The 12,583-nt window shown below is 37.5% G+C and overlaps 1 protein-coding gene across 3 annotated transcripts in view; it reads right to left on the minus strand.

Annotated features, from left to right (window-relative positions):
- Window positions 1-12,583, minus strand: part of VPS13B (vacuolar protein sorting 13 homolog B) — a 622,702-nt gene that overhangs the window by 24,482 nt on the left and 585,637 nt on the right. For all 3 annotated transcript variants that reach the window (XM_054692064.1, XM_054692063.1, XM_054692065.1), the window contains one exon: window positions 2,481-2,599. In XM_054692064.1, the coding sequence (XP_054548039.1) occupies window positions 2,481-2,599 (119 nt within the window). The remainder of the gene's footprint in view (window positions 1-2,480; window positions 2,600-12,583) is intronic.

Here is a 12,583-nt window from a genome sequence, read left to right on the forward strand (position 1 = left end):
TGTTAAAAGTTCAAGGTTCTTCTCTTCCCATTTCCAATCACCCCCCTTGGAGGTCTGATCCAGTCTCCTGTTTTCATATGCCGGCTACATGATGACCTCCAAAGTCACATGCTTAGCCTAGAACTCCTCTGAACTCCAGCCTTACATATCTCACTGCCTGTCCAGAGTCACTCAGATGTCTAAAAGAAATCTCAACTTATCATGTCTGTAATCAAACTCATTATCTTATTACCCCCAAACCTACATACAGGCTTTACCATCACAGTTAATGGCAACCATATCCTACAGCTGATCAGTTTGGAAATTTTGATGCCTCCATTTTCAACCCTTATCTAATGCATCAAGGAGATCCCATTGGTTTTGCCTTGAAAGTATATCCAGAATCTGATAACTTCTTAGCACTTCCATTGATGCCACTGCATTCTAAGCTATCAGCATTTTTAGTGAGAATAACTAGTCTCTCTATTTCTACCCTTGCTTCTCTACAGTCTGCATCAATAAAGCAGCCAATCATCATCCAAAATTTTAAATTCGATTGTATCACTTCTCTGCTCAAAATGCTCCAATGACTTCCCCATACCACTAGAATTAAAATCACACCCTACATAGTGTGTCTTTCTTCAGCTCTACCCTGGAAATATCATATTATTAACCCTTGCTGCTTTTAAGTCTTTGCTCAAGTCCTGGTCCTTCTTACCATACTCTGTTTTTATCCATTAAAAACTGACCTTCTAATGTATATTTTCTTTTAAAAATATATTCCCTCTGTCCTCCTATTCAATACTTACTAGAATGTGATTTGTTCAAGATTAGAGATCTTTCATTTTTTTCATTTGCTGATATATCCCCACCCCTAGCACAGCACCTGGCATCCAATAAGCACTTGAAAAATATTTGTTGAATAAATTAAGGAAATACAGGTAAATGCTTATGCCTTTTCTATTTCTACATGAATGTATGGATTCTTGGTATTATTGCTAACAATGCTTTAGATTAAATTTCTGAAATTGTGTAGGCTTGAAATTTTGTTATGCAATTTAATATTAAGTCTCCAATTTTATTTACAAACACTTCAGAGTACAGAAAATATTCAACTTTGACATATTCATTCAAATTAATAATAGTTTGGCTGGATCCAAATGAAAGAGTTATTGTAAAAAATCAAACCAATTATAAACCCTAGAAATCTGATTGTGGAACTGAGGGTATTAGGTGGGGGAGGCTAATGGATTACGGTGATCTGTGGGTACCTTGGTGGTGGGTGTGATGTGGTGACATGCATCTGAGGAGGTGTGATCCTAAGCCTCTGAATCACCTACAGTGTTATAAATCAAAGTTATCTAAAAAATAAATCACTGAAATTGCTCTACTCTGCAGAATCCACCACTTGACTCTATGTATGTATCTTTCATGAGTAAAGAAAGAACAGTCCAAGAACTAAACAAAATAAAAAATAAAGATTGGTATGTATTATAAAACAGATAAAAGGACTTAAATGTCTGAAAACTTATATTTTAAATAACAAATTATTTTTTCTGATTATAAATTAAATAGTAAAGTACAGGAAAGTATGAAATAATCACTTAAACCCCACATCTATTAACAAATTTTATTCTTTTCAGTCTTACTTCTAGGGATGCTTTTTGTATACATGCATGTTTCTATATGTATTTATGAATGTATACATTGATATATTCAATTTGACTCTGCTTTATTCTAGATATCATGCATTTTTCTCTTCCACTGAAATTTTTTAAGACCTATTTCTGTGGATATTCCATTTAGGGTACACTTAATGTCGCATCCATTCCATTACTAATAGACAACTGTATTCTGAATATTCTGCTATTATAATTAGCATATGGTAGGTATCTCTCTGCATATACCTTTGTCTACTTCTTTAATTATTGCTGTAACTCTTAAAAGTAGAATTTCTAATTCGTTCAATTTTAAAGTTTGTAATACACATTGCTAAAGTGATTTCCAGAAAATGGAACAATTTACACTTCTACTAGGACGATATATGATGGACATTATTGTTAATTGAATTAAGGATATTAACTTTTTGGTTCATGATTGTAAAACCTGATGGCAACACTCAGGTTGAAGGTTGGGGCAAGGAAAATATGACCCGAAGAGGTGAATTTATTTTTGATGTAGCTGTAATTGCTTAGCTTAATGATTAGTTATAGGGTTGTCATGCAGATACAGACATACTAATCTGCATTTCATGTTAATGATAATGTGTAATTCTAAGATGCATGTTCTAGTTTGCCAATCAGCTTGTGAAGCTCATCCTCACAGAAGCACTGGTAAGGGTACCCAAGGAACATGATCTATTGCTAACTATTATAAGAACAATTTAATGCTAAAACCACATCCTGTGGATTATACAGTAAATAACTAAGTTTTAACATATATAAAGAGGTGACAACAATGGTCAGTAGACTTACAACTTTCTATTGGGCAACTTACTGTACCTGTTGGTATTGGTTAAAACAGGTCCTGCTTTTCCTTCTGGAGCCACGGTGATAAAGATGGTGCCACACTGGTGGGTAATGTCCACATACACATGGCCAAAGCCAGTCAGGAACACAACCTGCACAAAGAACATTCAAAATCTGATTAAAAAGAAATATGAAACATCACTGAAATGGCTGAAATCAAATGTCTTAAGTTCTGATACAATATCATAAACACCTCCTGGTTATATTTCTTTACATACATGTGTACAAGCTATTCAGCTGACTTGAAATGGAAAAAAAAAAAAAGAAAGATCAAATCCAGATTTTCCAATATTCATTTGTAAGGTTCATAGAAAATAAATGATGGACAAAGGGGCCAAGTGTCTTCAATCTTTATTTCTTTGGAATTGGCAAATAACTCTCTATGGCCTGGAACCCAGCCACAGGTCAACTTTATATGTGCACATGAATCTGCATGACAAACTCTCAGGACTTGAAATGCAATGTGCAAAATACTTTCAGGCTCTCGAATGAGTACTGACTTACTGCAATGAGGATGCCCTTCTATGCTGAGGCCGCAACACATATTCTCTGAAAACCTACCATCAAGACATGTCATAATCATCCCCACAAGGTCCCTCACATAACTCGTAACAAGAACATCAGATAACTTCATTTGCTTGAAGTCAAAATTAATTTTTCTACCATCAGAAGGTGGACTAAGATCTAAAAAAAGTATTATCTCAGAAGCCAGGTGCCAGGCCAGCAGAACAGATGTCCTTTCAGCATTAAATACCAACGTTGCTTAAATGGATAAATATTTGAAAACAGAACAGAACTATTTGAAAAACAACTCCAAGAACATTATGTTCACAGCCAGCATTACCTGAGGGTAGGGGCAAGAAGCTCCGTATGTTTGGGAATGTTGAATCTGATGATTTGCAATGCCAATTCTGTCCAAGTCTGGGCCCTTTATTATTATTAGGACAACAAAAAATTCCTGGATGAAGGAACAAAGCTAGGTGCCTGCTTGACATGTAATGACTGATGGAAGAGGTAACAGAAAGAAAGTACACAGGAAGGAGTCCATAGACACAGTGACTTCAAGGTTACTGGACTGTTTTTTATGCAATATCTCTTCCTTCAGAAATCCTGATCATCTTCAGCACCCAAAGACCCTGGATATCAGGGTCCCCTTCCTCTCTCCATTCCCTGCAGCCCAGCAGGCTTCAGATCCTGCAGCTCTGCCAGCTCCTCCACCACTGCTCCCTTTTTCACTCTGCAGCCTCTGCTCCAGGTTAGGCTCTTGTCTGCCACTCAGTCCCTGTGCCCAGAATACACTTTTCCCCACACAGCATCTTTCCAGATTCTGTGCATCTTTGCACATAAAGTTTAAGGATGCTATATTCCACGAAGGTATTCTCTAATCTTTCTAATCCTTTCTTCCATTTGACACCTACTCCTACATTCCAGAATTACTTTAAGTGTATTTCTGCATGATCACAAAGCATAATGTTTATATGATAGTCATCTGTCTATATACCTCACTCAATCACTTGATTACAGGCTTCTTGAGGGCAGGAGGGGAGTGAATTCGTATTTTCTATAGACGTGTTTTCCAAGTGGATTATTTCGCAAAAATATCATTTTCAAAAGATTCTGTATCCTCAATTTGACCTATTTTTTCCAAGTTAAGAACTGAACTGGACTATGGTAAAATCTGGAATGCTGCCAATGAAAAAAAATGGCTCGCTCACAAATCTAAAACAAACTATTCTTTGAGAAACATTCGCATTTATGAAAGCCATTGTTTTGTAGTGCTTTTTTTTATTAGGCTTATGGACATGGGATTATTCATTTAGTACAAAGGCTCTCTCCTATCTATATTCTCTTCTCTCAATGATTGTCCATAAGTTCAGTGTCTTTAGCAGAGAGTATTAAAAACCACAAGGAGGGGATCAGAAGAAGAACTATTTATCATTCGGCTCATTCTTAACGTAATCTTCAGGCATTATAAAATGAGAATACCTGTACTTTTTCAAGACAGTAAAGATAAGGCAAGTTGATGGTTTCTGAAAACTGTCCAAGGAACTTTGAAAGCAAGCAAATTAACCTAAACCTTTAAGTTACTTCTGGCCAAAATACTGGATTCTGGAGAGAAAGTTTTGTTGGGTGTCCCTTTCATTCACCACTAGAATGGAAGAAACAGATTAATTCTTAGAGCCCCTTCTTGTCTCTTTTCATATGTAGAGAAACAACACACAATGCCAAGCCTTTTGTATGGTGGAAGCTCAGGGGATTATGGAGTTTGATCCTCTAAATGTCAGAGGAATTAGGCACCTATTCCCAGGCCCCCAGAATTTTTATTTATTTTTTTTTATTTTTTTAAGGGCTCTTCTGGCTTCCTGTTTTAATGGTATATTCAGATATCTTTTTTCCGGAATAATGGGGCTCTCTTCCCATTTCATATATTTTTTGCATAATTTTTCATTTTTGCACAATGTATGCATTTTCATCTTGGTTATAGTCCCCAAACAATTCCCACCCTCCCTTATTTTGATCTTACTCCCTCCGTCCCCCCTGTAGTGTGTCTCTGGTTTATAGTTGCTTGTTGATTTTGATTTTTACTTTATAATAATTAGTCTTTTCCTGATCCCTTATTTAGGTTTTCTAAATTCCTGCTATGAGTGAGATAAATCCTTGATTTGGTCTGATGGTTCAATCATTTGGTCAATTATTTGAAACTTAAGCATCACCTACACTGAGTCATTATATTTGGTCCGTGCCTAATACATCACATGCAAGACCTAAGTATACAAATGAGATAACAGTTCTAGCATAGATGTATAAAAATGCTTCTCCCTTTTAGTGAATTAACCATCACGGCATGGCCTCTGTATAAATTCACGAGGGCAACTGTTTTCTGTCCATTTTCTGTAGTGCCTGGTACTTGTAACCAGGATCTGGTCTTGAATAAAGATCTGAATGTACATCATCTCAAAGTGGCTCCTGTCTAGAAACTTCTAGTATCCACCAATGTCAAGGTCTCTTCTCCTTATAGGCCCAGAGCAGGTCATACTTCTCACGCCCTTGCAGTTAGGGATGGCCATGTGCCTAGTTTTGGCCAGTGAGCTACAGGCAGAATTAACTTCTGAGCCAAAACTTAAAAGAGCCAGCCTTCTCCTGCGGCAGAGAATGAAAGAAAGACTTTATGTTCCAGATCAGTGGTGGGCCAATTCCAGTCCATTGGTTATTGTAAATAAGGTTTTACCAGGACATAGTTATAGTGATATGTTTACACACGGTTTCCATCTCTTAGCAAAGTTGAGAAGTTGTGACAGAGACTTAATGGTCTGTAAAACCTAAAATATTTGCCACCAAGACCTTGAGGAAAAATTTTGCTGATTTCTACCCTAAGGATTATCATAGATTATTACAGTCATGGAATTGCACATCTCAGTACTCATGCTCTTGTACAGTCCCTTCCCAAACTGACAGAGCTTATCATGCTTTCTTTAGCTAATCAGATATTAGCAAACATTAAGACAGGAAGGTTGGTAAAACTTGCTTACTGGGGTTTGCCCTCTTGCTACTATGTATGGAGCAGTCTAGTCTAGCCTACCTAGGAAAGAAAGATCACAGGGTAAGAAAGATGCTCATCCCTCAGTCAACCCTCCAGATGAAAGCAACTGCATGAGTAATTTCAGGTGCATCTGCTGATAAATCACACAATCAAACCCTAAGAAGCACACAAACTCATTAATATTGGTTGTTTTTAAGCCTTTAAGTCTTGGTCCAATGGGATAGATAGAAGATGATGGAGTCTCCATGAACCTGAGTCCCTGACTGACCATCTAGAACAGAATCCCTATGATAACTTACCAGTACAGAGACTGGTAATCCACTTAGCACATTGTCTAGCAAAAACCTAAAACCTATGTCCTTGGCTTAATGGTCAGACAGTAGGAATGGATATTGAAGGCTATGAAAGAGGGGATCAATGTTATAAAGTGGCAAAACATTTTGTAAAACTGTTGTCTGAGATTACTTGGGAGGCAAATCATAAACCTAATAAAAATGTAACTCTAGAAGATGAGGTTTGAAAACAAAACATTAGTATGTGTGTTGGCTGTTGGCTGCTGGCAATGTATAATGAAGAGATGAGTTCAGGAAAAAATTGGCCAGTTTGCAAATAAAAATAAAAGAGAATAGAGAGATTCCAGAAATTCAGGGCCTTGCAAAGTCAGAAATGTTTTTAAACCCAAACAGCGAAAGATAAAATTTTCTTTGAACAAAGGGCAGATTAATACTCAGCCTCAGGGCTACATGTAGGCCTATTAAAATCTTTTTTTTGGTTTACTATTTTATTGAAGTAATATTGCATTATAACAAGATAATGTTATATGAAACATAATGTTTCAGTGTTCATTACTGAGCATCAGCATGTGTATATATTATATTACCATCACTGCTAAGAGTGCCAAATTAGCCGTCACCATGTTCTTGTCACCCGTTTACCTAATTTACTCACTTCCCTTCCCTTCTGTAACCATAAATTAGTTTCAATATCCAAAAGTTAGATTCAGAAAGAAGTCTAGATTAAGAGTATAACTCTCAAAGAAGTTCCCTTAAATCCAGAAAGAGGTAAGGAAGAAAGATAACACAAAAATATGTCCCTAAAAAGCATCATGGATGTGGTTACTGGCACATGGAATTCTTTAGACTCAAACAGAGATGATGTCTACTGACTTTTTGGGAAGTTACTTCTACCCAATAAACTCATGAATCTAGACTAAAAGTGACCATGGCTGAAAATCAATACAAACTTTAGGACCTCTCCGAAAGTAGAATGGAGATTGGAGGAGAATAACATAAGAATTCTTCTATGAGCAGAAGATGACTCAGTCAAAAACTAGTCCTTGTTTCTAAGGTAGGCCCCAGAATATGCACCCAGAACAATTTCAGAATTGTTGTAGATGAGAGACTGCATATGTTTTTCATTCTTCCTCTTTTCAATTTGGAGGGTTTACTTCTGTTATCCTATCCAGTAACATGGTGGGGAGAGAGAAGCAGATGAGTTCATAGGCTCAAGAGAGAAATGAGTGAGGAGATCTGTGTGTTCTGAGTGTGGGGGAAAGAATGAATTAGATGAATGACAACCAGGGGCATTTCTTTTTCTGTTATTACAGAGTAAGTTAGCCAGTCCTGATGAATATATCATTTAGCTATTTTTACTTTCTTCACTTCATACTGATAGCGTAAGTGTATATGTGGAAGGCAACATTTAGTAAGAGACTTGCTGTTTTAACCACAAAATATTTAGGAAATAAAATCTGTTTTACCCATTTGTAACCGTGTTAGAACACTATGGTCAGTGAGACTTTACATATTGTAGGTATAGAAATACCATTCTAGGCCAAGGTCCTGCCTTCCATTTAGTAAACTGTCTTTCACTACAATTATAAATAAGAAACAATATAACTTTTCTATGTGTTATCTTTATTAAAATTATTTTTATATCAAACAAATATTATTTTAAAAAACACATACCATGTTAACTTTACTAAGTAACTAAGTTACAGGTAACACAGGAAATATCTGAAAGACATGTCAAACCACCCCCTCTCATAAGTAGTGATAATCTAAGGATGATCAAGAGGGAGTTACAAACATCCCAGCACTGCAGCTGAGTTATACTTAAATAATAGCTATCTCTGTAATTAAAAGTCCTTAAGTTGTCCCCTCTTCTAATTTTTACTGATTTTCTCTTCAATGAGGCTCTAATTCTCATTACGGTATAGCTTATTGGGTTTTGTCACTCTCTAATTCTCTCTTCTGACTGATTCATTTTGCCCTCACCTCAAATTTTCACTTCCTTTCTGTGGTGGCTAATTTTATGTCAACCTGACTGGTCAGGGAAATAAACATTTCTGGAGTGTCTGTGAGGGTGTTTCCAGATGAGATTAGCCTTCCCCAATGTGGGTGGGCATCACACAGTCTAGAGAGGACCTGGACAGAACAAAAGACAGAAGATATTGCTCCTTGTTTTTTCCTGTCTCCCAGTTTATGATGGGACATTTCATCTGCCCTCAAACTTGAATTTAGGTATCTGAGAGGACCATCTGGTCCTCTTGGTTCTCAGACTTTTGGCTTTAGATGGAATTACACCATGGCTTTCCTGGGTCTCCAGCTTATAGATGGTGAATGTGGGGCTTCTCAGCCTCTGTAGATTGAGCTAAAGACAAGCTAAGTAGTTATTTTAGTTGTCTCACTGAAATTTGAATTAAATTTACAAAATATTTCACCCCCTATTTTGGGAAAGAATAATTTTAAAATTTACTACTTTTCTCTCCGGATCAAGTTGTAAGAGAGTATCTCAAGAAGGAAAACCATGATACAGACTTTGAAGGGAAGAAGGAATTTCCACACACACTGTGAGACTGAGCCCTAACCTATAGAGGGAGTGAGATTTAGCTTACTTAGTCTCAAGCAGTGCTTTGTTTTAAGCAGTCTAATGGATCTAGTGACCTGAAGAGCCTTCTCTGGGGAGGAGTTGGTACTTTAATAATCACTTTGGTGGCAGTCTTAGAGAAAGATCTCAAGATGAAGAGATTGATAAACAGATAAATCCTATAAGGGGCCATTGCTGAAATCTGGGAGAGGGATGATGAATAAAGGGTCCCTGGGGAAATTATTACTAGAATTTGGTGATTTACTGGATGTTTGGGGAAAGAGAGAGACTGGGATGCAATAACAAAAAGACAGGTCTGAAAACTAGACAGATCTGGGTCTGAATCCCAGGTCCATTGGCTCCGTGCAAGTTAACCTCTCTGAGTTGCAGGAAGCACCTACCCTTTAGAGATATGATAGGGACTAATCACATTTTTGAGTGCTTGACATAAAGTAAGCATTCAATATGAATTTATCTCAATGTAATTTAAGAAACTTATACTGGGAGAATGGTCATGGCATTAACTGAAGTTATTCAAAGTTATTCAAAGAGAACTGGGATAAGGGAATGGAAAATTATCACTTTGGCTGCATTTGAAATTTTTGTAGATATTTCAGGCAGAAAGGCTTGGTGGGTACTTGGAAATATAGATTTGGAGTTTGGGAGAGTGGTGAGGGTCAGAGATAGGTATCTGAGAATGACTCGGTGATAACTGGTAGCTAAAGCTATGAAATAAATGTGATATCCCAGAGAAGAAAAGAAGGAAGATAGATTTCTAAGATAAACAAGGTAGAAATGGCTGGATGAGAAGAAAACGGCAGATACTCTGGTTTTAAGTCTTCCTTCTGTATATTTTAGGGAAAATTCCTATTCCCAACTATCTTTGGAAGCAGTTGTGATTCAAAAAGCACAAACTGTAAACACATAGGAGACTACATCAAGGCACTTGGCAGATATTCAAAATAGGTTCCAACTTGCTTATATAATTTTTGGCCCTCACAGAGGGTATGGCAAAGGTGAGTTGAAGTAAGCAGGAAGCTAGAATATCTGAACCACACATTTTACAAATCATTGGCTCACTTGGATCAGCAACCTCTTTTCTGCCTGGATGGAGCGGCCTGATATCTCAGAAAACATCTACAGTATTCTCCATACATCAGTGCTTGTAAGAGACTATGGAGGTGGACAGTGCTTCAGTGGTGGGAATGCTATGGTAACACCACCTGAGGAGGGAAATCCTGTCAAAGCACTAGCGATGATGTAAATAAAACAGTGGCACTTCAACAATAATTAAAAAAGTAAAAATAAAGTAAACCATTAGTGATTAGTGTTTATTTCTGTCTGATCTGCTTCAAATGGACTGATCACACATTTGAATCCTGGTCCATCAAGGCCTATGCCAAAGTATTTCATGATAATATTGTAAGCAAGGTAAGATTATCTTCCACAGTACAGTTTAAAAGTGCTATATACATTTTTCTTATTGAAGAAATTTAGGATAGAGGAAGGTAAAGTTTGGCATGTTAGTGGTTGACTAAACCCAGGCATCAGGGAAGTGTCTAGTGATTCACTACAGCATGTAGACCTTGGACTTGTCTTGTTTAACATATTTATTAAAGACTTGGATGAGCATGTAGAATGCATGCTCATCACATCTGTAGATGACATAAAGCTACCAGGGATACTTAATATGTTGGATGAAAGCATCACAAATTTTTTTTAATGTGATTTCAACAAGCTCGCCTAGGCCAATAGCAACAAGATTTAATTTATTGGGGATAAATGTAAAGTCCTGTCATTGGGTTCAAAAAGTCAACTGTACAGCAAATCATGTGATAAAGACCTGGGGGATGTGGTTGACCACAAGTTCAATAAACAAACAGTCTGAACTCGTTAATAAAAAGCTAACTCAATCTTCTACTTTATTAATGGAAGCATAGGGAGGTAATAGCTGGTTAGACCACATTTGGAATACTATGTGTAATTCCAGCTGCCAGGTTTTAAAAAGGGAACACAACACACCACTGTGTTGAGACAAGGGTAACTGTGGTGATGGGTCTGGAAATCACATTTACTGAAGGAATGATTCAAGGAACCAGAAATGTTTGGCCTGGATAAGGGAACACTTAAGCGAAGATGTTGAAGCTGCATTCAAATAACTGTAGTGTTTTTGTATTGAAGGGGAAGTAAATAATTTGTGATGCCCCAGAGGGCAAAACAAGAATAAGTGAGTGATGCCACAGAGGGATAGATTTTAGCTTAATATAAAAAGAAACTTTCTTCACAGTCACTGCTAGAATAAGCTATGACTATGACACTGGAGTCTTGTGAGGCGAGATGTCATGCAAAGGATTCTTGTGTTAGGAAAAAGGGAGATTAGTAAGTCTCTTCTAACTTTCAGATGGCAATACCTGTAGCCAGGGCAGGACTCCAAACCACAGACAGTGACCTCAGCCTGGTGTAGGAAAAACAAGACTAGGCCATATGTGAGCAGGTCCAGGTTCCAGTCTGATCCTGCTTAGTTATAAACCACCGAGGTAATTACTTGTTAAGTCTCAACTCTCTCATTGGTAAACATAACAATCATTGCCTATCTTAGATTTTTTACAATGATCAAAGATTCTCTCTTGGGACTATTACACTTGACTAAACACTACATTTATTTAGTTAGGTCCTTGAAGTTGGGAATTATTTAGGGCAAAGTGTTTGGCCCTGGGTAGGTCCTCAACAAAAGAAGGAAGACCGCGGGTGTGTAAATGGTACAGAGCTCTGTAAACACAAAAGCCTGTTACTTCTCCCTCCCTCCACCAACCCACTTTTTGAGAACAAAACAGCAATGATGCTGGTCCTGTCAAACCCTTCTGCTACGAGTGAAAGATCATGAGAATTTATTGGATCTTCTTAGGAGAGAATTTACCTGCAAAAGGTTCATTCTAATCTGCTTTTTTTGGGTCCTAACTGCTCCTTCGTCTTTGTTATTTCAATGGCTCAGAAATTGCTTTTCATAAACAATTCAGTGATTTCCATGGTTCTTAAGATAAAAACCAAAATCCTTGATTGGAGATACAGGATCTTGCCAGGTTTGGCCTTGAATTGCCTGACTAGATTCCTCTCCCACGCCCTTTTCCTTCATCTGGCACCATGGCCACACTAGTATTTAGTACCCTGAGAGGACCATGTTCCCTCTCTGAACACCACAGTTTCAAACATGTTGCCCTTTTCTGCCTAGAAAAATCTCCCACTTTCTTGTGTACTTAAGTTTCTCTTCATTTTTGAAGCCATAGATCCTTGTACCCAGGGGCACATTCCTTTGCCTCTCAAACTAGTCCCCTGTACACTCTCACAGTACAACTGTACCTTTCTTTTATAACGCTTCTCGGAGTTGGTAATAATACAAAGACTGATGTGACTACCTCCTTATTCTCTATCTCCTTCACATGCAATCTCAGAGCCTGAGGGCAAGGGCTATTTTCATTCACTATTTTTACGAAGTCTTGGTGCTAAGTTAAATGTCTATCATACATTAGAAATGACTTCTACTTCAGGGTGTCTGGCAGCATAACCAGCAGGTAAGGGCCCTGGATACAATCCCAGAAAACCCACATCAACTTCACAATCAGAATTCTGTGGTCTATGGCCTATCAGGTCTTCCTGATGACTCTTTTTT

Source organism: Talpa occidentalis, unplaced genomic scaffold (genome assembly GCF_014898055.3).
Source record: "Talpa occidentalis isolate TD23 unplaced genomic scaffold, MPIMG_talOcc4v2.1, whole genome shotgun sequence".
NCBI lineage: Eukaryota > Metazoa > Chordata > Mammalia > Eulipotyphla > Talpidae > Talpa > Talpa occidentalis.